This window comes from Carassius auratus, chromosome 38 (genome assembly GCF_003368295.1).
Source record: "Carassius auratus strain Wakin chromosome 38, ASM336829v1, whole genome shotgun sequence".
Lineage (NCBI taxonomy): Eukaryota > Metazoa > Chordata > Actinopteri > Cypriniformes > Cyprinidae > Carassius > Carassius auratus.
Window position 1 is genome coordinate 6,568,756 of NC_039280.1, and position 27,894 is coordinate 6,596,649.

Here is a 27,894-nt window from a genome sequence, read left to right on the forward strand (position 1 = left end):
TTCAGTCAAAAAGTTTAAAATGATTAAGAATCTCAGATAACATCAACTTAAGATATACACTTTCCTTATATATTCCTATACATTTAAACCCAAAATCTTGATGATTAAAAGAGAAGCCTAAAAACATGTTATGTGTCAGTAAACTTTCAGAAAAAAAGGTACGCAAGCTGCCACAGGAGCAGTACCTTTCCAAAATTTACCTTTTGGGTTTCACTAATAAATCGTTAGAGGTAAATATGGTACAAAGGTGTAAAAGGTACCATGTGAGTGACAGCTTTTGCACTTACTGTACTCAGACACGTTAAGGGTTGAGAAACAGGCCCAACAAGTCTGAATTAACCTTTCATTGCCATTTGTGAATAATCCTATTAACAAAACAACTAACACACCTTTACAAAAAAACATTTAACTAATGAATCCAGAAGCTAAACCTAAGAGAGAGAGAGAGAGAGAGAGAGAGAGAGAGAAAGAGAGAGGCAGATAGAAGTACCTGTCTTAAAGGTGATGCAGCTATAGAAGGAGTAAAGTCTGATGGCAGATTGACAGGAGAGAGGCGCTGAGGAGGAGTGAGATACTAAACCACCATGGAGAGGGAAGAGAACAGAAAGAAGTAGGGGAAAAAAGAGATGTGAGAGCATAAAGAGTCACTTGAGCATTTCGATTTACAGTGTGAAATGATAGAGGAATACCGTCCTGTGTGCGTTTTGATATACTATGATAAATATAAAAAGGTCCCCACATATACAATAAATTGTGATTTGTGGAACATTTCAAATTGTGATGACAAAAATTGTGATTATGATTCAAAATGCAATAATAATTAAAAAAAAAACCTAGTAAAACATCTTGAAGGAATAGCTGCAACATGAGAGTGAATAACTGAACTATTTCTTACTTCCATACTTGAGAGTCTAGTACTCACTACTAAAAATGGTTTAGATGGGCAAAATATAATTTTTATCAAGCTAAATAAATGGCAAAGTCATCTGTAAAAGACTTTAGGGTATAGTCCACTTTTTTGTGTGTGAGTGTGTGTGTGTGTGTGTGTGTGTGAGGGGGGCTAACCTGCATTTCCTCATCAGAAACAGAAGCATCTTTAGAGTACTGCAGGAACTGAGCAACATATGTAATAATAGACTTTTCATCAGGATCCCTAACATCAACATCTGAAATACAAATACACCATTCTTCTATGAGTATGTCATAGAAAACAAAAGCCTAAAATTATCCCTGCTTGTTGTATACTATACAACAAAACCACACAGCATAAACACACACTTACCAGCTGGATCTAGTAGTCTGGGGATGTGAAGTTCTCTTTCAGCAGTGTGGAAGGCTTCCTCCAGGTTCTGTCTGTTGGTTCTTGTTCGGGCTCTGGTTAGGTCCACTATATTCGGTCTCAGAGCATGAAGTATCGCCAAAAACACTACACCACTTCTCCAGCTCACTTTAAAGTCCTTCACATTCAGAGTACAACCAGCCCTGTGAAAAAAGACAGAAAAAGATCATTCATTTCATAGAACAGAATCTCACTGTTCCCAAAATTCCCTTCCAGCAGGTTGTTCCTCACTTTTGACACTGCTCTCTGACCCACAGCAGCAGGGCTTTCTTGGCAGATACGCGGAAACGGGTGTGCAGGGGTGAACCACGGGGTGGCACCGGACTGCTGCGGGCACTGCTGCTGGTCGAACGCGTGTCTAAACTCGCCAGTGACTCCAGAGACGACTGACGAGAACTAAAGTTCAATGTGCTGGCCAACTCTTCGATCTGAACAATGTAAAAGACCCATCAGAAAAATCACAAAATTGACAATCGTTCTCCTCAGTTTAGTATATTTGTAATACATTTTATATTGGTACACTTTATTAAATCTGATGGTTAACATAATCCAAATCTTTTGTTAGACTGTGACAGTAAACTTACATGAATGTGCATGATGATGGTCCAGACGAGACCCAGAATGATGGAAGGCTTCCCATCCATGATGTCCGAGACATTGATGTTGACCAGTTTGATCTGCAGGACAAAGTTGTTGATAAAGTAACAGATGTTGATATTTCACCTCCATGCAGTAATGAGCTAAAACTAATGATTTTCTTCACAGAGTAGTGTGAAATGCATGATGTTTTTTTTTTTTTTTTTTTTAAAGCAACACAGAATAATTTTCATTTTCATTAGACTGTGCTCATCCTAAGCTCCACTCTTCACTATAATGGTAACCCCAAAATTCCAACATTTATAGAAACTCTTAAAAAAAAAAAGCATGTACACTGGGAACAGAAATCCCTGAACAAACAAACTAAAAAATTTTGTTTTTTTTTGCACAATATTACATTTGAAAACTTTCTCCTGTGGGAGAAAAAGTTGAATATTGTGTTGATCCATTTCCATGAGTGTTTGCCACTGTGGTGCATCTTACCGATTTCTTCTTAAGGAACTCTAGACCTTTCTCAATGTTTGTTCTGTGCTGAAAAATCCCTCTTCTTTTTTCTCGGCTCTAAAATGAAGGTAGGTTGTGGTTATCACAAAATCACTGCTCATGGTTTTGTAATAGACTGGTATTTCTACTAATATTTTGAGTTTTTCAATCATGCCACCAAATATCAGCTCAGCTTGTGTTAGTTCTAAATCAGCCAATGACCTAGTCAATGGATACTGCACATTCTTCTGTTTTCAAACATTTTTAAGCAGGTATGCAGTATAATTATGCAAAATAAACATTAATCTCTTCTCGAAATCTACATTATATCTTACTGTATTATAGGTATAGATGTGTGTATGTATACTGTATATCGGACAAACGCACTGCTCTCTATCTCTAGATATCAGCAGAGGTTATTGAACAATCAATTGACCATTAATGAATCAGACTCTTACCATTCTCTGACCACTCAACACCTCCAGCAAGTCTAATAGTCTGCTTCCATCTCTGAATTCATTGAAAAGATCCACCACTGTAACTGGAGGACTCCTCTGAGAGAGCAAAATGAAATATTACATATTAAATACCAGAATGTGCACAAAATATAAATTCATAACTAAACCATACACAAAGATTTCTGGGTCATATATCACCTTAAAAAAAAAACTAAAATAAAATAAATAAAATTAGTAACACAAAGCTTTTATGTATAATGCATCATAAAGGGTTCTTAAAAGGTATAATAATTGTAATTATTCATAATGTGTGTTGTATTAACTTGATGTAAATACATATAACCAAATTTAAATTCATAATGTAACAATGAATTGATGTGCTATAATGTATTAACTGTAATTACAATTATTCATAAGATTGCACTAAGCGAATGCTTTGAATAATCTATTTTTATAATGCATTATACATAAACGCTTCAAGTAAAGTGTTACCAAAACTTTTTTTTGTTTGTTTATTACAATTGAGCACAATTCCACTCAAATATACCCAAAACATTTTTGGGTAAAATTATATAGATTGGAAGATTGCTTAGTTTTAATTTCTATCCAATTTGTTAGGTAATGCGTCCACAGCAGGATTTTTATATATGTCTAGAGGACAACTCAAACAAGCTTGTGTGAACTCATCCTGTTGAAACCTTTTACATAAAACTAAGAGCTCCAGGCATTACTAAGTGTTTGCTGGGGATATGGAGACGAGAGCTTTATGAAATTCTCTAAAATAACACCTCTTATCCTTCCTCTGTTAATGCACGTAAGCCATGACAAACTGACTGTCATTTGCTCACTTTATAAGTAGTAGCTGTGGGTGTGAATATGTGTTTCCACAAGCATGTGTGCCAACCAACTCCTGTTGCTGTCTGTCTTTCTGGCCCATGTCTGAGAAGATTATATTTAACCCCTGCCCACCCCTCATTCCCTTTCCGCTATTGGAGAACCTGCAGGAATGACCTCTACCAAAAAACCTCACCATGTCGGTCATTTATCTGTCATTTAGTTGCAAGTACTAACTGTCAATATACTTGATTAAAAGTAACGCAAGTGAGGTCCATGATGATTCAGATAAACACAACATCACTATTAAAGCTTTTCTAAGTCAGGTTTAGGAGCTCTTGAACTTTGACCCTCACCTTAGACAGCTGGGCATTGATCCAGTTCGTGAAGGTTCTTTTCTGAATTTGCTCCTGCTCAACTGAAGGCAAAACAGACAGGAGAACATTATGAAAACCAGCATGTAGAAACATAGGGAGTGAACACATTTTAATACAAGAAATATGTATCAATGGCATAACCTTTTATCCCCCCCCCAAAAAATTTAATTTTAAATAACATGTTTTAATCTGTAGAAGAATAAACATGTATGTAGACACTGAAAAAAAACTTGTTTAAGAGTGAATTAATTCATTCTTTCATCCAACATTTGTAATAATAATGTGTATGCGCTCCACATACATGAAATGCATTACAGACCTAAAAGTAGTTACATCAAATAGAGTGCTGTTTCCGTTTACCGTTATAAAGTTCCACAAAGTCAGTGAGCTCATCAGCTGAATGAAGAACATCTTTCTCCTCCATTCTCTCACAATCCACTTCTTTCATTCTTCTTCTTAAACAAGGACCTTAAAATCTCTCCCAATATGACCAAGTCTACACCACTGTTTTCTCAGTGTTGACAACTGAAGCAACAAATGAGACAAACCTGACTGCCAACCTGACTCTCTCTGCCAGCCTGCGGTGTTTCTAAAAGAGCTCTCCCTCATTAACTGCTAAACATGGCCATGCTCACTATGAATAAGACCCTCAGGTCAGTTATCAGGAAAATGTCTCAGAGATGTGGTTCTTGACCGACTGACCCATAAAGAGAATGAGAGAATGTGTGTTTAAATAGATTCCTTGACAAGACTGGAAGGGTTTGACAGTCACTGTTCACACACTCCTGTATCAGCAGCACAGGATGAAGGGAAAGCTTTGAAATGGTTAAAATTATCAGCTGACACCCACGCTAAGTTTCCTAGGGATTTATTTAGAGTTCAGCTATCAAATACTAACATGCTTTTACACTTGACACAGTTGACCCATGGTCATTTCTACCCTGGAAACTGATATGTCAAGCACTGAAGAAGTACATAATACTGTATGTTGTTTTATTACACAACAGGTAAAAGAAACGTGCAGACAAATTGAAAAAAAAAAAAAGACCCATAACCAAGGTAACCATTTTATGAACCTATTTTCTTATAGTAATAAAAATGGTAACACTTTAGGATAGGGTGCAATTCTCACTAATAACTAGTTGCTTATTAGCATGCCTATTATTAACATATTGGCTGTTTATTATTGCTTATAAAGTGCATATAATGCATGACATCCATAATCCTACCCAACACTCTAAACTTAACAACTACCTTATAAACTATTAATAAGCAGCAAATTAGGAGTTAATTAAAGCAAAAGTCATAGTTAATGGTTAGTTAATAGTGAGAATTGGACCTTAAAGTAAAGTGTGACCATAAAAATAAACATTTGTTTATATAGAATTGGATCACTTTGATGTGTTTCAGTCAAATGTAATTAATGACATTTATTAATGACATCCATGTTTTCTTTAAAAAGGAAACTGCGTGTTGCTAGCGTTGCTGTTAAGCAAAACAGAAACTGACACAGGGATCAGATTCAGTTCCTGGGATTTGTCACTCACCAGAGACCTAGTCCAAAAGAATGGATCCTAACTAAGACAACAATGAAAAAGAGGCCAAAGGAATACAGGGAATAAAATGAGTGAGGCAAGTGCAGCGAGGGAAAAACTGTGGCAGACACACAAACTCAAAAACTGAACCAGCCAAGTTAAGTTGTTGATTCACCTCAGAAAGAAACAAAACCCTCCCAGCAAACACTCCCCTTTACTGGTGACCTAACTCAAATGAACTCTACAGACACACAATGACAGAAAAGACTGGAATGTTTCCACTGAAAAAAAGTTCATATCGTATAATCTAATTTGTTTTGGGAGGTGCAGTTCTTAACTCGTTACAGAATACACCTCCCTTTGAGAGAACAAGAGAGGGAGGGGAAACAATAGTGAAACCATTGAAAAGATAAAAGAGAAAAAGAAAATACACAAAATGGATGACAGCTTTTGACTGACACTTCATTCAGATCCAGACAGATATGAAGTACAAATGACTTTTGTAATGACTCATAGTGATAGTGACGTAAAATCAAATACATTACTACAACTGAAAGCTCCATGATTACCGTAACCTTAAAAAGAACGCTTTTAATGCAATATTGAACACTTATTTTATTTTTAAAAATCTTTCTATTAGTTTGAATAGCAAATTATTATGTGCACCTCACCTTGTGATCCATGTTTCTTCTTACGAGACTTCTCAGATGGGTGTTCAACCCCGACAAAATGAGGCAACTTCTTTTTGTTGTCTTTTAAGGAGACATCAATGGTGATTGCACAATGATGTTCAGATGTGCATGATAGAATAATATTCTTGTCAGGTAAAAATGCTCTAAATGGTATTTTTATCATTGCACACGGTCTGGTCTGTCTACATTCAGGATTTTGCAAAAGAGTAACAAAATTATTTTTAACAAATTTCAAACCAAGTACAAACTCACCCATGCTGCTGTCAGCAGATTTGCTATCCCAGAATTATAGCCCTGTATTATCATCAGTTGTTGCATGTTGAAGTGTGCAGCAATGTTTCAGAAGCCAGCCTCATCTTGCAATACAAAGCAGTGCAAAACTCCCGCATTGAAATACTGGAGAACATGTGTTAGCTGTAGAACTGAAAAGCACCGTAAACACACGGCACAACTTGCCTGGTAACCTTTAGCGAAGTAATTCAGGATCAGTGCCAGTATTGCAGGTTTCAAAAAAAAGCTCCACCTTTTACTTATGCTACACAGCATGTCCACACAGGTGTTGATTTACCCTTCTCCTAATGAACTTCTACTGTATCCTCAGGGCTCCAGCAGTGATCAACAAGTCAAGACATCAATTATTCAGTGATTCTTGAGACATGAAATGAATATTTTGCAACACAATTTCTCCTGCTATCAGTTTTTAGTAATTTACACTTAACATTTTTTATTAAATTTCAGAAAACCAACAGAGAAAAATGACCAAAGTCATATATTTTTTTTTTTTATAATTATTTAAAAATGACAGAATGAGCGTCTGAAAACACATTATAAAAAAACACATTAAAACATCAGTCATTGGAAAATGAACGACCCCTCATCTCCACAAACAAGCAGTGAGCAATTATGTTTTTTATGAAGTAATTGCCTAAGTTAATTCACTTAAAAATTAAATTTGCTTTGAAGTTGGAAAGTGGATTAGTTTTCTTGTTAATTTGAAAAGATTTGGAGGAATCTAGCATCACATCATTTGCCCCCAAATCGGTGCCATCAGAATGAAATCTAAGCAGCTGATAAAAACATCAAATTAACAAGTAATCCAAATGACTCTAGTCCATGAATGAACAATAATAAACCAGTATTTCTGGTTAAAATATGAGGCCTGTATCCATAATATGGGTTTCTCCTGTGAAACTATACTCCTCTCTGAATCAGGAGAGAATTATGGACAGATCCAGCACCACTTACCAGTGAAAAAAAACAGTCCCAAACAGTTCTAAACAAATGTGTTGCTGGAATTTGATTTAAGAGGACAACAGGGGAGGACTTTTCCACTGAACAAATCATTATCATCAAGTGGGGTGATATTTTGGCCAGAAGCAAGAAAATGCCTTAAAAAAGCATCTTTTCTCTTCACAGGATGTTAACTGATGGACTGTAGTTGTGTTGATTACCTGTACATTATTGTGATGTTTTTAATCAGCTGTTTGAACTGTCATTCTGACGGCACCCATTCACTGCAAAGAATCCACTCAAGAGAAAGTGATGTAATGCTAAAATTATCCAAATCTTTTCCAATCAAGAAACAAACTCATCTACATGTTTGGCCTTGAGGGTTAGAACATCTTCAGCAAATTTAAATCTTTGGGTGAACTATTCATTATCTGCACAGCCCTATTACTTTACTCTCAAAACAACAACAAAGACATTGCAACAGAGACAGTGAAGATACAAAAATGAATAACCCACACCCTGTATTCTAGAAAAACACTTTTGTGCAGCTCTTCATGACTCAGGGCAACAGAACTTTAATTACACCTGTCTGTTACCAAACAATCTGCAAAAAACATGACCATGCATTATTTATGTCTTATTTAAGTCATTGATTTAATACCATAGCATAATGTGTTTGGGTGTATGTATGCGTGCGAGAGAGATCGAGAGAAAGATTTTAACCCATATCATTTGGCATCACCAATAAATCACTTTAATCTGCTTTTGAATAAACAGATTTGCTGAATGAATGAATGAATTAATGAATGAATTAAGTAATATAATCATCCATGAAGTCCAAACAAGAAGTGAAAATTATTGCAATGTATACATTATGATACCGTCAAACCTATAACAGATAATGACACAACAAATCACATATGAGAAACATTTTATTTTAGTTTTATGCTCGATCAAATCTTCAATCTGACCTTGCAGTAGTATGTGGACATCATCAATGTCAAGTGGGAGTGAGCCACGTTCATCGGGCAGGTCTCCGGTCGTCCTATGTGACGTCATGGTTCCCACGGAGAGAGGTCAGCTGAGAACAACCAGAGGCATTGCAGCAACTGTGGAGAGGACAGATGATGTCTTAGCCATCCAGGTTTACACGCTGAAGAATAAAGGTGTTATTACAAAATGATGTTTTCACAGATACCATATAAGATCTATTTTTGATTCTCCAAAAGAACCTTTGAGTTAATTTTTTTTCTTAGGTTGAAAAAGATTTAAATATTCTTGTATATCTTTATTTAATAATAACATTCCTTTGACACAGGGTCCTTTCTATTATGCATTTCTTTTTTACTTTTATTAAATGCTTGTTTTGTAATTTAGGGAAGCATTTCTATAAGAAGGGTATACTAGACTTACAGAAATATGATACAATATTGTCGAGCTGATTATTTATAACTGTAACAATAATAAAGCTTCATATACATCGGGAAGAAGGAGGCGGGAACCGGCGCACAATCAAAACTCATTTTAATATCCAAAATAAATACAAAACGGCGCACCAGCCCCTCGCGGACGACTGGTGCGCGCAAATAAAAAGCAACCACATAAAATAACGTCCCAGGCCTGGTCCTCTCTCGTCCTTCACGGTCGTCACTCCAGTTTTATATCCTTCCATCTCCTACGTGGGACTCAAGACCGGCGGTGGGGCGCAGGTGTAGCTCATCTCCAATCACTACACCTGGCCTCACTCCTCGTTCCCACGCCTCTCGGCCCCGCCCCACTCGCCACATACCCCAATCGCCCCTCGCAGGCCGGGGGGTACCCTCGAGACTGCGCTCTACTCCCCCCCCCCCCTTCCCTCCGGGGGGGACCGCTCACGGGGACCTACAGGAACCTGGGGGTAGGACAGACGAGGCGAGAGAAAAGGAGATGGAAGGAGGAGCGACAAGAACGAGAGAGGGGAGAGAGGAAAAAAAAAAAAATCCGGTTCCCAGACGCACTGCTGCTCGGCCCTCCACCAGCTGGGTGATCTCCTCCGCGGTGCCTGGCGGTGGCACTGGACGGCCCTCGGCGGACGGCGCGACACTCCTCCGCCGCACGATGGACGGCGACGGCTCCTCCGGTTTTGGGCAGCCGGCAGGAGTCTCCCGTTCCCTGCCCCTCCGGATTCCTTCGCGGAGGCAGCAGGCTCCGGCCCCCTGGCGAACGGCGCCGACTCCTCCGCTCCCTCACGGACGGCAGCCGCCCCTCCATATCGTGGGCGGCCAGCAGCGAGCTCGCCCGTCCCCGGCAACTCGCTCCAGCCCACCGCCTCGAGCGTCCCTGGCGGCACATACCTCGCCTGCTCGAGGGCACCGCGGATTCACCACAGTGGCGAGGGATCTTCAGCAGCGCGTCCCTCCTTCTCCCGGGCTTCGGCACCACTGTAATAATAAAAACGCCCTAATCATCGGGAAGAAGGAGGCGGGAGTCGGCGCACAATCAAAACATAATTTTAATATTCAAAATAAATACAAAACGGCGCACCAGCCCCTCACGGCCGACTGGTGCGCACAAATAAAAGCAAACACATAAAATAACGTCCCAGGCCTGGTCCTCTCTCGTCCTTCACGGTCGTCACTCCAGTTTTATATCCTTCCATCTCCTACGTGGGACTCAAGACCGGCGGTGGGGCGCAGGTGTAGCTCATCTCCAATCACTACACCTGGCCTCACTCCTCGTTCCCACGCCTCTCGGCCCCGCCCCACTCGCCACAATAACATATAACAAAATAACTTTTTTATACAATCTTTTGAAAATAGCAATTCCATTGTTATTACTGGTTGTTTATGCTAGTATTTTATTTGAGGACATCAAATAAATTAACTAAATACTACTTCTCAGAATATAAAGTTTCATTTGAAACATTTTTGCCTGGTTTTTCATATTAGAGGTCATAGAAACAAGAGACTATAGAATACTCAAGACATGTCATTTGCATGGTTTTGCCTTAAAGGGACTTTGATAAAACACAAAAATAACTGAGTTCAATAGGGTATTTCATGTGTTTGTTTAATACTTTATCCATTGTATTAAGAGACATTTGATGAGGAAACTGAACTGATTGTACTGCACAGTAGGAATGACAATTAAATTCCTATGAGTAGAGCAATGGCACCCTCTACTTTTTTTTTCAGAATCTGTGAGGCATGTTTACATTTATCAGGATAAAGATGAAAGATTAACGACCAGTTTCACAGACAGGGTTTGGCCTAAACCAGGATTAAACCATACTGTAGTTAAATTAGAACAATTAAGTAATTTTTATAAACATGCCTTAGAAAAAAGCATTAGTGGTGTTCATCTTAAAGGGTTAGTTCACCCAAAAATGAAAATTAATGACTCACCCTCAGGTCGTTCCAAACCCGTAAGACCTCCATTCATCTTCCGAACACAGTTTAAGATTTTTTAGATTTGGTCCGAGAGCTTTCTGTCATTGAAAATGTATTAACTTCCAGAAAGGTAATAAAAACATAATCAAAATAGTCCATGTGACACCAGAGGGTCAGTTAGAATTTTTTTGAAGCATCGAAAATACATTTTGATCCAAAAACAACAAAAATAAGACTTTGTTCAGCATTGTCTTTTCTTCCGGGTCTGTTGTGAGCATGTTCACAACACTGCAGTGTAGTGATGCCCGGTTCGCGAACAAATCATTCCATTTAACCGGTTCACCAAATTGAACTGAATCGTTTGAAGCATTAATCCACAAATGACTTTAGCTGTTAAATTTTTTAACGTGGTTGACACTCCCTCTGAGTTAAAATAAATAAATATCCCGGAGTAAATCATTTACTCCAATGGTACATTGACTGAACTGCTGTGAAAAGAGAACTGAAGATGAACGCCGAGCCAGATAACAAATGAAAGATTGACTTGTTCTCGAGTCAAGAACCGTTTCTGTCAGACGCGTCCGATTCGAGAACTGAGGAGCTGATGATACTGCGCATGTGTGATTCAGCATGAAGCAGACCGACACACAGCGCATCTGAAACGAACTGATTCTTTTGTTGATTGATTCTGAACTGATTCTGTGCTAGTGTTTTGAGCGCGGGTAATCCAAAAGGCTTGAATCAAGGGCAATCATCGCCAATGACGCCATTACGTCGAGCACAAAAGAACCGGTGAACAGTTTTTTTCAACTGGTTTATTGAATCGAACTGTCCGAAAGAACCGGTTCACAGAAAAGAACCGAACATCCCATCACTACTGGAGATCTGAAAACCGATGCAACCGGTTCTTGACTCAAGAACGAGTCAATCTTTCGTTTGTTCTCTCTTCACAGCAGTCCAGTCAGTGTACTGTTCGAGTACATGAATTACTCCGCGATATTGATTTATTTTAACTCAGAGGGAGTGTCAGCCATGTTAAGAAAGTTAACAGCTTAAGTCATTTGTGGATTAATGCTTATTGGAGACGCAAATCGTTTCAAATGATTTAGCTCGATTTGGTGAACCAGTTAAATCAAATGATTAATTCGCGAAATGGACATCACTACACTGCAGTGTTGTGAACACGCTCACAACAGACCAGGAAGAGAGGACAATGCAGTTTTTGTTATTTTTGGACCAAAATGTATTTTCTTTGCTTCAACAAATTCTAACTGACTCTCTGATGTCACATGGACTACTTTGATGATGTTTTTATTACCTTTCTGGACATGGACAGTATACAATACATACATTTTCAATGGAGGGACAGAAAGCTCTCAGACTAAATCTAAAATATCTTAAACTGTGTTCAGAAGATGAACGGAGGTCTTACGGGTTTGGAACGACATGAGGGTGAGTTATTAATGACATCATTTTCATTTTTGGGTGAATTAACCCTTTAAGACAAAAAAAGGCACAGACATGTCTTAAGATCAGTGAGTGCAAGTTTCTTTCAGTTGAAACAGCTCAGATTTACATTTAAGTCTAGGACTAAGCTTAAATGGATAGTTCATCCAAAAATGATCGTTCTCGAAATCAAACAGTTGGTGGTTGCCATTGACTCTCATAGTATTTTTTTCCTACTATGAAAGTCAACCACCAACTGTTTGATTACCAGCAATCTTCAAAATAACTTACTTTAAGATCAACATAAGAAACCAACTCATACAGGTTTAGAACAACATGAGGGTGAGTAAATGATGACAGAGTTTTCATTTTTAGGTGAACTATACCTTTAAGCCTTGTCTGTGAAACTGGGGGTATGAGTATTGGATAAACACAAATTTCTCAAACAAACAGTCAAATCAGAATGTCACGGCAAAATGTCATTGCATCAATTGTTCTGTGACCATGTGAATGTGTGTCCTTGCAGCAGAATGTGACTCTGTTAGAGAACAGAGGGTGGAAGAATGTGTGCTATCCTGAGCTGGACTCACAAGAACGAGAACACATAGTGAAAGAGATTTAACATACTGGCATAATAATGTGGAAAAAAAACACAGCAGGCATTAACACAGACCGTACACATTCCCAGAGATCAAACAAATCTGTGCATTATGTCTGAATCAAAGTGCTGGGATCACAGTCAAATCACACTAAATGACTAAGAGAGTTCCATGGAAACTTCATCCACATGAACTGACCACAACAGCATCTAAAGCATTTCACACGTACAGAACGCAACACTCCCACATGACAATCACCTAAGCAGAGCACAGACAATTCTTTTATGAGAACATATGACACTGTGCCTATTCTGACAACTCCAAAAACACTCACAAAGAAGTTGAGTGTCTAAAACTGCATTTGAACATGACACTGGGCAAGATAACTATTTACCCAGAAGGAAGAATTGCTCACCCACTAAATTTTTTAATCAAGCTTTTCCAGAACTAGCTACAGTAACATGATTATTTTGGACAAACTATTCCTTTAAACCACCTATGTTTTTATATTTATAACAGAAATCATAACAGTGCTCATCCCTCTAATAGACCATAAAAACTGTAATTAACTCTTAGCAGGTTGACATACAGATGCATACCAAGTCAATTACAAAAAAATATACAGTATTATCTCTATAATAGTAGTACTGGAATTTTTTTTTTTTTTCAGTTTAATCTAATGAGTATTTATCAGAGTTGCATGCGCAGGCAGCAGAAGCGTTCCGCACGCGGTCCGGAATAACCAGCGTGACCTCTGACACACGAAATGCCTTGAGCTCGAGAGGGGCGTTGCGTGGGGCCCAAAATAGCGCTGGCTCGGGCACGCGTTACAAGTACATTATAACACACGTCAATATCAATATCAACTATCAAACACATTTCGTACACAGTTCTACTGCGTGGGATGACTTTATCTGAGTACCGACAGTACTTTTTTTAAACAGAGAGCCTTTTCTGTAATCCTAGGCCTGTTATATAAAGTGGCATTTTTTTTTTTTTTTTTTTTTTTTTTTTTAGAATTTATGCTATAATATAGTATTGTTATAGCCTAACGTTTTGAATTTTCAGAACAAATGTAATAACAACAAAGCCAATTAATAAGTTAAAATAAACATGGTGTTAAAACGATTGAATCTGAGTTATGCGTTATTCAATGACCTTACATTTGTCAAGGTGGCTCAGTCAGAAAAACTCAAACTCTACTTACATGTTAGGCAAAGTATGAAACGGTCTTTAAATGTCCACTTGCACCAGTGTTGAATGTTTTCCGTCGTCGGCTACAATAACGACAAATACAAATCGTTAGGGAGTTCTTATTACTGCGGGTGAAGCTCGTATATTCCCTCCCGTTCCCCGCTGAGCTCACCGGGAGAAGCGACCGGGCGGCGGAGTGAAACCCGATGCGCCCCCGGGGGTCTCTAATTATAACGACCACTCAGGGCAGCGCGTGGACCTAAAGGAGTAGGCTATAGAAGACGAACCAGTAAATTAACACCCTCTGTAGATCAATTACCTACAAACGCTTTGAGATGATACTATTGAAAGCTTTAGCCTCTCAGAAGGAAATAAAAACAGGGTTGATCTTAGTAAAAGTTAATGCAATTTTCAAACAAGTTGGCGATATTATAGGTTTCAACATTGGATTTCAACAAAGTATCAGTATTTATATTATTAAATGGGTTATCCAAAAGTAGGTGCAGTTTCGTTAGAAAATGCGATAATTTTCGATTGAACTCACTTTCAAACCACCACAGGAATCTGATCTCATCATCATCCAGAAACACACCTGCAAAGCTTAGCCTACTAGCTGTTAAAAGTTTTAGGCATTTGTGTAAAAATGCGGTAAAATGATGATGCCGCCAAAAATAATGTCATAGATTTTCTTTATCAATTAACTTCTATTAACTAAATTAAATCAACATTAAGTGTAACCATCCTTTGCATTTAAAGCAGCTTTTGCAGGTGCAGTTATGCATAATTTTTCAGGTATCTTTGGAGCATTTTGGAGATGTTGCCACAATTGACCTTCCCAAATTGACCACTGGGCGTCACTGTGGCATAATTTTTTAGAAAAGTTCGTTTGAGCTTACTTGAAGATGGAAGATGGTTTATATTATTTAGAGTAAACTGGTAAACTAGTGTTTTGTGTGCATTTTTTAAATTATATTTTTTATAAATATAGCTGATATATTTTCTGTATTGTGCATGATAAGCTAGGCAATATGTGTTTACCAGCTTTCTGTTCTACTGTTGTTTTCTGTGCCTGTTTGTCATTCATGAAATCCAAACACATTCAATGCCATTTTTTTTCTAATTTAAGAGAAAAAAAGGAATAAAGAATATAATAAAGAAAATGATTTTCAATGAAAATGAACTTGGCAAAATTGTTATCCTGCCTCCTCAGGTGTCAATTATATCAGACCTTTCTGGAAAATCACTTTCTTAGATTTTGACACTATGTTGTCATGGAAAGTATCTGACTAAACTCTAACTGTTTGGAGCCTGATGTCTCATTTAACCTGTCCTGACACCTCCTGGAGCCAGGACTAACCACAGCCCACAAGATGGATGGATGAATAAATGAATACATGGATTAGAGGATGAATGTGTTTCCCATTCTCTTCCATGTGGTTGGCTCCGAACAAAAGGAGGTTCTTTCCTCTTCATTAAGTTAATGGATGTATGGCTGATGTACCTGAGCAGCAGATAAGACGTGCACAGATTTCAGAGCCCGAGGGGCTGGATCAATCTTCACACACATGGACTCACTGGCTCCTTCCCTGTTTGTCTTTAGTCTTAGGTGACATCTCTTTATTACTGCTGGATGAAGTTGGTGCAACAGAGACAGCCCCGTGTGTTTAGGTGGGTTTGGCAGTGCTGTTTCTAATAAATTACAGATTTGTGCAAGTTCAGAGTCAGACGAACTTCAGGAGAGGTGATAGCAGGACTGGAAGTGAGATTTCTCTCGAGTTTAGCCTTGCTGCATCTGGCCATCCAGGTATCTTTGACCTTGCTGAAACAAAGTTTTATTAATTATTTTATTAATTACTGTTATTTTATAAACAGATCCAGTCATTGAAATAAACTATGGCTCCTCTGAAGTCAGGAGCACAGCGGTAAGTAACTTGAATACTCCTTTTTACAGCTCTTTATGGAAATTATATTTTGTTATAGCTTATCAAATTTAAAAAAAAATAATCTTTATGATTGATTTTTTAAGGGGTAAAACAGTAAAAAAAAAATACATGCAAATTTTGGATTTTGTAAGATTTCAATCAAAATTAAACCAAAATTGTGAAATCGTATTACAATGTAAAATATATTTCCTACTTTAATAAAATTTCCAATGCCATTTATTTCCTGTGATACCAAAGCTGTATTTTAGTGTCACATGATCCTTCTTATATGGATCAGTCTTCTGAAAAAAAATCATTCTTTTTATCATCTGTGTTGATAACATGGAAAATTAATGTTTTTCTGTGCAAACTGTGACACATTTTTTATTCTTTGATGAATATAATGTTCAAAATAATCTATTTGAAATAGAATTATAATTGTTTTCACTGTCACTTTGGCCAATATAATGCACCCTTGAAGTAACAAAGTACTCAAAAAACGGTAGTGCATGCTAGGAGTGATAAAAAAAATTTACAAAACAGTTTTAATGTGATCATTATATAAGTAAAAGAAAAAGCTGTTTTCATGGATCATTACAACTCAAATTATACACTTATGTTAATAAAAAGTAATTGCTTGATTTTTTTGCAACCTACAGAGCAATTAACAGTTAATCATTCTTCTGAGACATGCGGCCTCATCATGAACTCTTATTCTTTCTGTGGTAGACTGTCTCCTGTGACTCTATGCTGTGTGACACTGGCTGTTTGGCTGTGTTGTGGCGCTCATACTGAGGCTTCTGTGCTCAACCTGAAGCGTTTCATCGGCTGTGCAGTCAGAGAATTTACCTTTCTGGCCCGTAAGCCGGGATGCAGTGGGCTGCACATTACCACTGACGCCTGCTGGGGACGCTGTGAGACCTGGGAAGTAAGACTGACACTATTAGCCTGTAACAAACATGTAATCACATAAAAAGAGAGACTAGCTTTTGCAGCCCACATGCAATATGATCAATACTTAATCAAAATTACATAAAAAATGTCAAGATGATAATACTTAATTACAAGACATTGCAATTATTTAACATGGTTTTATAATCCTCTAATATATCCAATTAAACCCCATATACTGTATATTACATAGTAGCTAAAATAATAGACAAGGTGATTTTGCTTTTATACAAACTGAAGCAGCCAAAAAGGTTTGACTATTTCACAAAAATCCAAAGACATTATGCTATTTATTTTGCAATATAATTTGCATTTGTATTATTGCTTGTGTTTGCAGTATTTGATTATTTTTTAATTTTACACATACTGTTGAGCAGTTGAAAGCACTTTGGGAACAGAACTAATTTTGACCCAAATAATAATTTTCTGAGATTTTTTTTTTTCTTTAGTGTTCTTAAATGAGAGAGGTGCAGAACAGTGGAGTTGAGAACCACTTGGGCTGCTATAAATTTAAAGGGAAAAAATACAGAAACTAGAGAAAAATACTGCAGTCAGGCCAGGCTTTTTTCCTGTTGTTTTTATTGTTTTATAATGGTTTCTTATGTATTTTTGTAGTTCATGACAATTTTCTGCAAAATATGTTTTACATACATTGTTATCAACTGCTCTTATTTATTGATAAGAGCATATCTCTTTCTCTCCTGTCCGAATTAAAATCGCTGCTCAAAACATATTTGTTTTCAGACTGCTACCTTTCTTAAGTTGGCTTCCGTTTTATCTGCCCTATCTACATATTTCTCCTCAGATGTCCGGTTTTCTCAGTATTTCCTGTATTTTTGTTTGACATTATCCTCTGTATTATTTGTTTGATGATCTTTGCATATTAGTGTCCTTGAGCTCTGGAACTGTGCTATATACATAAAACATATTATGAACTACTTTTAGTACTCAAAATTTGAACTAAATATAATCTAAATCATCCTCATTAGGCCATTCAGTTTTAAGAGTCAGATCATAATATTCATTTTTGAAGAAAAAAGTGCCTTCAGGGACAAATTTCACTTCCAGTAAATGTTATTTGGTTTGGAACAGTCATTTGAGACATTATTTAACATGTTTAATTAAAGATTCTACGGTATATTATTAAATATGAAACTTTAAAGATGCTTTTAAGTCTACAGTCTATCTAAAAAATAAATCTGTAGCCCAGATGAAAAGTCTCTGAAACACACCCTTCTCTTCGCCGCAGAAGCCTGTCCTGGATCCGCCCTTCATCGAGTCGCACCAGCGCGTGTGCACTTACAACGAAACTCGACTGGAGACGGTGCTGCTGCCAAACTGCTCAGCAGACGTGGACCCGTCCTACACCTACCCCGTGGCCCTCCGGTGTGACTGTGGGGTCTGCCTCACTAGCACCACTGAATGCATCACTTCGGTCTGATACGCTGGAGAAATCAGCCTCCACTTAAAACACCAAAGATGTGCACTGCAGGAATAAAATGAATCAAAAATCTATCTGTTTGATGTTTATGTACATGTAGGGAAGATTTTACCTTCAAATTATCACTGTATGTTAAATTCTCATCTTCTTTGTACTTTCCTCCTCTTTTTTTTCCTGAAAAGAGCAAAACTGAATAAAACTGCAAACACCACACCTGTGGTCTTCTGTCGTAACTTGAAAAAAATCTTGTAGCTACAGGGCATTAGCCATTAAATTACATATTTTTTTGTTTTGTTTTGTCCTGTTCTTTAAATTGAGACAGAAAAACTTTTTCAAATCCCCATGTAGTAGCATTTAAAAATTTTATTAAACTGATTTTACTAAAGATATCTACATTATTACAAATGAATGGTCCTTTGAACTCTCTATTTATCGAAGACTTAACATGTAGCACAATTTCCATTAAAATATAAGTAAAGCTAACTTTGATAGTAATAAGAAATGTTTCTTGATCAAATGCATAAGATTATTAGAATGATTTCTGAAAGATCATGTGACACTTAAGACTGCATTATTGGCTGTTGAAATATCAACTTTTTCAAAAACACATTTTAAAATATATTACATTTAAAAACAGTTTTTTAAATTATTATAATATTTTGCAAAATTCATGTTTTTACTGTATTTTTTTTTTAATCAAATAAATAAATGTAGCTTTGGTGAGTCTAAGAGACTTGTAGGTTGTTCCCCAAACTTTGAACAGAATGGTATTTCCATATAAATTACTGTGACTATGACACATGTCCATAATGTGTGATGAAGAAATCATTAGGGGGTCCCACCACCTGCTCAGTGCTACTCTCATCTCAATCACTGACTCATAGTCTAATGTCATTTATAGTTATATATTTACCACCTGCTCTTGACTTTCCATCTCAGGCCAACCAGACACACTTTTTCAACATTTAAAGTTTAGTGTATTTACTTTACATTTGCAGATCACATACAAGAATGGGAATATATAATTTTCTCAGAATCCTGCAGCACTGAAGACATATTTTTCTAAATGCTGCGTTACTGTGAGTTCACATGTCCCAGAAGTCCCTGCATGATAAATTATTTAAAACCTCACTAATGTGAAGATGTGAAAACATTCTCCTCTCCTCTGGCATTGTATTAAGTAGCAGATCCACATGACTATTACCTTTTCCAATTATAAACCTGAACACTGTGTGTTTTGGAACTGCACTGGAAGTTACATTTAGGGCCAATAGTTTAATATAGTTTCATTAAGTTCCATAATCGCAAATGTTCGCAGATTACTTTTATTGATTGCAAGGACAAATAGGGTGTTTTCTTCACAAGAAAAATTAAGTTAAATTAAATTAAATTAAAGTTTTGACATTACCTCTTAAAATATTGCTAACAACCTCAAATCATAATTATATAAATAATTATAAAATAAAGGATCATGTGACACTGAAGACTGGAGTAATGGCTGCCAAAAATACAGTTTACGAATACATTTCCTTTTAAAATCTATAACAATAAAAGACATTTACTTAATTAAAATAAAATTATTTTTTTTAATTTTTTTTTATGTATCAACTCCAAACTTTGTAATGTGTGTAAATTATCTTATAAAATCCTGTATTAAATGTTGAGGTAAATGTGGTTTCTTTAAAAGAATGGGACACAAATTCAGATCACTTCAATGAGATGCTTAAAGGGGGGGTGAAATGCTCGTTTTCACTCAATATCCTGTTAATCTTGAGTACCTATAGAGTAGTACTGCATCCTTCATAACTCCAAAAAGTCTTTATTTTTATTATATTTATAAGAGAAAGATAGTCTGTACCGATTTTTCCCGGAAAAACACGAGCGCCTAGAGGCGTGACGTGTGGGCGGAGCTAAAGAATCACGAGCACCAGTAGGCTTTTGTGTTGAGAGCGTCTGGAAGCTGTGACACAGATCCAGAGGCTGAAATTTAACAAGAGCACCATCAGCAAACGACGTCTCTATGTGGTATGTACTGAAACTTTATATATTTGCTTAGCGGTTTTGGAAAAGGACTAAGTTCCACTTTATGTCGTCTTTTTTTTTTTTTTTTTTTTTTTAAGCTGTACATGTGGAAAGTGCAGTTTGATGACAACATTGCATGTTGTTTACTTGATGTGCTTACGCGCCGATAGCTAAGTTAACAACACAGAGATATTTGAAGCAGTTTTACTCACCGCATGCTGTTCCAACACACGACCGTGACCCTTTTTCGTTGGGACTGCATTATCCTTAAGAAATAAACGATGTGCAAATCCGGCGTCAAACTGGGCCTTGTTTGTAAAACAAGCATCTTCAAAATGCAGGGAACAAATAAAAACACTTGCACAACTCCGTTGATGCTCTGTAAAAATAAACTCCATCCACTGGTCCCTTAATGCTGTTTCTCTTTTGGTAATCTGTGCAGGGTTGTCTTGCCCTGGCAACCAAAAACACACTCCTTTTGTGACATTTCGCGACGCTCTCGCTCTGATCAGTGAATCGCTCTGATCAGTGAAATGTGTGCTCAGCCTTGCTATACAGGAGCGCGCGCTCTTCCAGCAGAAGTGCCTTAGGACCCATATAAGGAAATTCTGCTCCATCTAACGTCACACAGAGCCATACTCAAAAAAAACTTTCCGAAACTTGTGACAAACCGGAAGAGGTTTTTTTTGGAACAAAAATACTCCTTCAAACGTACAACTTTATTTTTAAATTTTGTCCATGTTTAGCATGGGAATCCAACTCTTTAACAGTGTAAAAAACTCAGTATGCATGAAATAGCATTTCACCCCCCCTTTAAATCAAATTCTTAATTTTTAATCATGCAATAATATGTGATTTTAAATCGCAGTAACAAGATACATTTTCCCCCCATTTTTAGCTCCTTGGCAAAAACTGTGTGTGGGGGTACAAGAGGGGGCCTCCAAAAAGGCGGATGCCTTAGGGCCATAGTCTATCCTTGTTTTTGAACAATGTTGTTGCCAGAGATTTTGCTGCTATGGTAATGTTGGCATGTACGATATTCACCAGCATTCCCAGAAATGTCAAACCTCCCCCAATACTGCCTTTGGCCCAGATTAATTGCCAAAATTACCCTTCTGTCAAATCACTTCCATTCAATTAACTGTCAACTAAACAAAGTCTAAATCTGGCCCTACTCATGGACAAGACAAGCTCTTTCAAACAACTCCAGGCGTTCGAGCTGACAGGTACAGATCCAACCAAATGAGCTTCTAAATAAACAAGAGAGAAAATGATGGGAAGCACTGTATAGTCGTTTTACACAACATTGTCTGAAACCTTTTCGTTCATTCATTTTTGGTCTTTTTAAATACTATATCTGCACTATCAAAGTATCAAATTAAATCATAATGTAAATGTTTGTGATAACCACATTCTGAACTCTCATAAACATCAAAGCTTATCCATTTTTTGAAAAGCAGTGATTGTATAAATATGTTCCTATACTGCAATGCTTAATTTATTTTAAAGCTTACACAGCTATCAGTTTCAATACACATTTTTTCAAATCACAAAGAGACTGACAGTGACAAGAAAAGGAGAGTTGGGCCATGTGATCTTGTAATATTAGCTTGCAAGCAGCTACATTGCTACAGAGAATTGTCTGATATCTAGACAACCTGATCAATAAGAATCTGATAGTTTTCATTCATCGTCATTGCAATATAAATCGACTTCAAAATGGTTGTCAATACTGAAAGCATTGGTACAGTAGTTACTGTAGTTACTAGAACTGGCTAACTATGCTAACTAGAAAAACCCTTTACCCATTGGTCTTTCTCCTGATTAAATGTGTCAACAGCTTAAGACCGTGAGACCAAGCAAAACTGAGACTATTCAGTACACAGAAGGCAGACCTCATGTTAAATTCTACACAGCACAGTCTTTGGCTTTACATTCACAAACACACATTACTACTGAAATGGGCTTGTATCTGTGAAACAATATTTGTGTATAACAATATGTGTGTGTGAGTATATAAAAGAATATAAAAGCACAAAACTGATATTTTAAAACCAGGCCAATCCCAGATCTTTAGCAAGCTCAGCAAAAAGAGAGACAGAGTGAAAGATAAATGGATTGTAATAACAGAATCTTGAGGGCTTGAGCTGCAGCACATCTACCTGAAAATTGACTTCAGCCGAGAGCTTCATCTGTCTTTCTTTTGTAGAGAACTGGATCAAACCAGCAGGACCGTAATACAGAGAGCTGCACTCTTAACCTGTGCAGGTTCATTTCAACTCTCTGCTACCTGAAAACAAATGGAACATATGATAATGATTAAAATAAATAAAGGAAAAATTATGACAAAAAAAGTAAATATTAAAAAATTCTAATAAATACAATATGTGATCCTTCAGAATCATTCTGCTATGCCGATTTGCTGATTTATTAATAATGTTGAAAACATGCTGCTTAATATTAATATTTCATATTTTTAGGATTCTTTAATAAATAGTTTATAAAGTAAATAGAAGTTATACAGTAATTAAATAGAATGTTTTAAAAGACATTTCTGGTAGCACTTTATTTTACAGTCCTGTTCCTCATGTACATACTATGTACTTATTATAGTAATTACAACTATGTAATAACTTGGTACTAACCCTGAACCTACCCCTAAACCTAACCCTACCTCATGTAGTTTGTAATACCTTGTATTACCAGGACTTTCTTAGATAATTAAACTGTAAGTACACTATAAGTACACGTACTGTAAAATAAAGTGCAACCACATTTCTTGTAACAATGTAAAAGACAATTTTAATACATTTTGTGCATGCTTGCAGAATAAAAGATTTAATTTCTTTAGATGTGTGTGTGTATATATATATATATATATATAAATATATATATATATATATATATATATATATATATATATATATATATATATATATATATAAATATATATATATATATATATATAAATATAAAATAACATTTACAGATCCCAAAATATGTGTGTGCACTGTACACAGTAGCTTTTTAAGTGAACTTCAGAAGAAATAAACACATCAATACCTTTAAAAGGATACAATCCTTAAGAACATTTTCAGATTTGGTTTTCGTTGTCATTGTGGTGTCCTGATCTGCAGAATAATCTTGTTTTGCTGAAGAGAAGATGATGGTCGAGTAGCCCAGACGTGTTTGTCATGTGCCTTCCAGTCCTAAAACAACGGACTTTGTTTTGAGAGCTAAAAATATCATTTATTAAGTTATCTTGAATATGTGAACAAAATGTTGCAGTTTACAATTTTTTATTAAGTCAAGAGATATACAGTGGTGAAGCTGCATTTCAGGCCCAAAAACTGCTACTGTTGCTATATTAAATAAAACAAACCCAATAACATTCAGTGGAACATAAATGAAGGGCATATAATCTTACACGCTCCAAAATCCTTGACAAAAAAGCTGAAATGAAAACTGACACATGTAAGTTAAAATGTATAGAAAGACAGATGAAAAACAGACCTGTCTATCACCGATAACCAATGCAGGTTTTATTTCTTCAGCTTTATCTCAAGAGTGATGTTCAGGTCCTTTAAGGCAAAGTTCTTGAGTGCTGTTAAGGTCATTCATGCATATGTAAATGTTTCAAACACAACACATTCTTCTTCAGTGATCTGTCATGCTACATTTTGTCAAAAACCTGAATGTACATTATGGTGATACCAAGACAATCAGCAGTCTCTTTCATTTACACATTGAAAATAAGCATTCTGTGAGAATAAACAGATCTGCATGCAGTTAACTGCATAATATACAAGCATTTAAATATCAATTGTACAGACTTCATCAGGGTTGTACATTTTTGGCAAGCCAGAACCCAGCTGGTCATGCATTATATATACAAACTCACACTGAGAAAATGGGAAAAACAACATTTCCTGTATTACTTCAGTGTGCAAAAAAGTGCTGATTGAACATTAAAAACACTAAAACTAAAAATCCTCTTATTTTTGTATTTCTCAGTGCATTCACTGTACTCTGATGGGGTTAGAGTTCCTGGCCCTTATTTAGATCCAGAAACAAGCTCCTGTTCCCATACAAATGTTCAGTTGTCAGTTTTATACTTAGAATTCAGAAGCTAGAAACCAACCCAAGCTCCTATTTTGGGCATTCCTGTATAAACTGCAGATACAGGTGCCAAACTTGGATGCACCAAAGCCCCAGTGATGCTACAAATGCTTCATATCAAATGTTTATTGAATGCAAAATCTGTTTTACTATGGCAAACCCTCATCCTTTTCAGAGTCTGGTGTACTGAGGGTGGACACTGGGATGCTGCCTTGTGCTTTGTGTTTGGGTCTGTGCATTTTTGGGGTTGGGTCTTCACTAGACGTGGGCTTTGAAGTCTCTAAAAGCAGCCTGAGAATCTGTCCAACCCGTTCTTCTAAAACTGCCATCCTTCCATTCAGAGCTTGGATCTCTGTCCGCAGCTCCAGCCTTGCCTCCTGCAGCGAAGCCTGGAATGAGCTCTCACTACTGGGGTAAAAATCCTGTGCTGGTCCTTCTCCTCCACCGACTCCAGGAACAGGGCTCTGGGGCTCTGAAACCCTATCCAGTCTCTGGTCGCTGTAAGTCAAGCCACTATCCCAAGAGTCTGTTTTGCGAAGCGAACTCTTCCTGGATGTTCCAACCTCCTCAACACTTTCTATCTGAACTTTGACTTCTGGTGAAACGCGCTCCATGGACACAGCTTTAGCCGCATTGTTCAATCCATCCTTCCTCTCATCTTCTGGAGGTGAGCCAGGGGCAGCCATGTTGTTTTTCAGTCTCATCCAGCCACGGGCAGTTCCTGCGGGTTTGGTCCGCGCTGTGTTATTCACTTTGAGTCGATTTGTGACTTGGTCCCCACTGACCACGTCAGGTTTGAGTTCCATGATGTCGCGGTTGTTCTGCTTGACTGAGTCGCCCGCTTTAGGATAGGCCAGGCAGTTCTGGATGGGTGTGATTTGGGATATGGTGACCACGCTGCTTGTGGACCCGTTCTGAACTGCGTGCAGTGAGTTCTGCATGAGGGAAGCGTGAGGTTTTGCCATGCGTGTGGGCTGCTGTAGATGCTGCTGATTCTTCTCTAGGTCCAGCTGGACTGAAGTGCCCTGGCTACGGAGCTCTTTCTGCTGTTTAAACTTCTGGAAAAGTTTTCGGACCGGGTGGTCCACAGGAATGCTGAGTGGAACCTCATTCTTTGAGCGCTGCCTCTCTTCTTCCTCCTTCTTCACGTCGATGATTTTACGAAATATAAACTGGATAATGCAGAGAAGAAATACCATCAGTTAGACAGAAAATGGCATCTGAGAATTTTGGAATCATCAAAACTTTCATTTACAGTGGAGATAAAAATCAGAGAACAACCTACAAGTTCCAAAATTTTGAGGTCACTGGTTGGAGTCCTATTTTTAGGTTATCCTAACAGGAGTTAAAGTGCAGTTTTTTAAGCACATTTCAAGAGTTCAATATATTCTGAATAGCAGTATAAAGACTTTAAATACGATATTTGAAAAAGAATGCTGATCAGAATTAGAGAACACTTTATTTGGTGTTAATCTCATGCTAACTTCCTTAATTATCTGAGAAACTCTGTTTAACTGACCACCTAACTTTCCAGTTTTGACTGACATTGAAAGACGGTGATCTGTTCTAAACAGACGGAAACACTCTGACAGCAGGTTGTCCAGATGAAGGCCAATAGCAGCCATAGCAAAGAAGTTGGTTGTTCCAAATCTGTGATTTCTTGAATATTTCCTTTTTACAGTGTCACTAACTCATTCAAATCCCCCAAAAAGGCTGGTTGTCCAAGAAAGACAAATGCATGAGAGGACGGAATAATGCAGAGACTCTCAATGGGCAACACTGAAGCTGGAATTGCTGAATTCATTCAAAGCAAGGGCCTGTACAATTCCTACTAATATTTGACTTCAGTAACCTTCAGATATTTTTGCTTTAATCTTTCTTCATGCAACAATCATTGCTGGTTTTTGTTGAAGTATCTTGGTTATTTTGTAAAACACTGTTCTACTAGCATGGTATAGCCACAGTTAAATTTCCTTCAAATTCTGAATGACATTTTTTTTTTGTCAAAACTTTAATGTTTTTTAAAGAATTATCTTTTCCTCACAAAGTCTGCATTTATTTGATCACAACAAAATCAGTAATATTGTGAAAAAAAATTCTGTTTAATATAACTTTTCCTCCTCCGGCTTGCCTCTTTGGCCCGCATCACTGAACACAAGAACAAACCTGTTCTTGATAAAGCTGCTGTGAAAACATGGGAAAAGCCGATGAGGAAGAAGTTGGGGTGAAGTGAACTTTATATAGCCTAGGCGGAGTAAAATCGTAAAATCGGAGTTAATCGTACCGTCTATAGCACTTTGTGATTGGATGTTTACACTGTCAATACATGAGACAAACCAATGGGCCACTGGCTGCTTGCTGTCCCTGCGTGATGGTCCTTGGCAAAAAACAAACAAACAAAAAAAATTATGTCTGCCCCTTAGGTGCCTTGGCCTACCGGGAAAATGCCTGGTATGCCTGATTAATTTTGAGTTATTAAAATAGCTTTTTCTATTATTTAAAAATAATAGACGCCAAAATGTTATTAGAACATGTAATAACAGGAATTTCGGAATTCCAGGGTATTATTGAAAATGTGGGGAAAGAAAGATTTAAATGATACATGTTTTTATCTTCTTCTCCCACCGTCACACTAAAGCTTCCATTGTGAGGCTTGCCATGGTCTGCCCACAGAATACATGTGTTTGGAGTTCAGTCTTAAATTATGTATCTGTTGTTCTTTTCACCCCCTCTTTGTCTTTTTCCTGCCTTTCTCTGATCTCATCTTTTTATAATTTTTTTCACCACATGAAAATCATCAAGTTCTTTACTGAAACTCATTTTTGGTGATATATTCATTTAGTTCAGCTGATGATATTAATTAACTTGTGTGTCTTTCTCCCAAGTTAATGTAAAACATGAGCAAGGTTGGAATGCAGACAAAAAACTGCTCAATTCAATAGCTACTAACAAATCTATCTATCTCTCTATCTATCTATCTATGTCCGTCCGTCCGTCCATCCATCCGTCTGTCTGTCTGTCTATCTATCCATCTATCTCTGTCTGTCTGTCTTTCTGTCTGTCTGTCTGTCTTTCTGTCTGTCTGTCTGTCTGTCTGTCTGTCTGTCTATCTATCTATCTATCTATCTATCTATCTATCTATCTATCTATCTATGTCCGTCCGTCCATCCATCCACCCACCCACCCACCCACCCACCCGTCTGTCTGTCTGTCTGTCTGTCTGTCTGTGTGGTGCCATGTTGAACTGAATTAGGATTCAAAATCAACATACAAATGGCTAACTTGTC

The 27,894-nt window shown here is 37.3% G+C and overlaps 3 protein-coding genes across 23 annotated transcripts in view; 1 reads left to right on the top strand and 2 right to left on the bottom strand.

The window, feature by feature from the left end:
* syne2b (spectrin repeat containing, nuclear envelope 2b) overlaps window positions 1-14,362 on the bottom strand; it is a 92,126-nt gene extending 77,764 nt beyond the window's left edge. For 12 of the 19 annotated variants that reach the window (XM_026223697.1, XM_026223689.1, XM_026223693.1 and 9 more), the window contains exons 1-9: window positions 6,295-7,060; window positions 4,068-4,129; window positions 2,878-2,973; window positions 2,420-2,497; window positions 1,924-2,016; window positions 1,571-1,767; window positions 1,283-1,482; window positions 1,066-1,166; window positions 491-574 (exon numbers count right to left, since the gene is read on the bottom strand). In XM_026223697.1, the coding sequence (XP_026079482.1) occupies window positions 491-574; window positions 1,066-1,166; window positions 1,283-1,482; window positions 1,571-1,767; window positions 1,924-2,016; window positions 2,420-2,497; window positions 2,878-2,973; window positions 4,068-4,129; window positions 6,295-6,571 (1,188 nt within the window). In that variant the 5' untranslated portion in view covers window positions 6,572-7,060. The other 7 variants (XM_026223703.1, XM_026223700.1, XM_026223695.1 and 4 more) reach the window with 4 other exon arrangements.
* A 1,411-nt stretch (window positions 14,363-15,773) lies between these two features.
* On the top strand, window positions 15,774-18,677 carry gphb5 (glycoprotein hormone subunit beta 5). 3 transcript variants are annotated; one of them, XM_026224938.1, is made up of 4 exons: window positions 15,774-15,820; window positions 16,025-16,074; window positions 16,804-17,002; window positions 18,275-18,677. In XM_026224938.1, the coding sequence occupies exons 2-4, from the start codon at window positions 16,046-16,048 to the stop codon at window positions 18,464-18,466; spliced, it is 420 nt and encodes a 139-aa protein (XP_026080723.1). In that variant the 5' UTR covers window positions 15,774-15,820; window positions 16,025-16,045; the 3' UTR covers window positions 18,467-18,677. The 3 variants fall into 3 exon arrangements, with proteins under 3 accessions (XP_026080723.1, XP_026080721.1, XP_026080722.1); XM_026224936.1 differs by lacking the exon at window positions 15,774-15,820 and adding an exon at window positions 15,848-15,956; XM_026224937.1 differs by lacking the exon at window positions 15,774-15,820 and adding an exon at window positions 15,858-15,911.
* Window positions 18,678-23,770: 5,093 nt separating this feature from the next.
* kcnh5b (potassium voltage-gated channel, subfamily H (eag-related), member 5b) overlaps window positions 23,771-27,894 on the bottom strand; it is a 43,369-nt gene continuing 39,245 nt past the window's right edge. Inside the window, exon 11 of the mRNA XM_026223705.1 lies at window positions 23,771-25,779. Within this exon, the coding sequence (XP_026079490.1) occupies window positions 24,757-25,779 (1,023 nt within the window). The 3' untranslated portion in view covers window positions 23,771-24,756. The remainder of the gene's footprint in view (window positions 25,780-27,894) is intronic.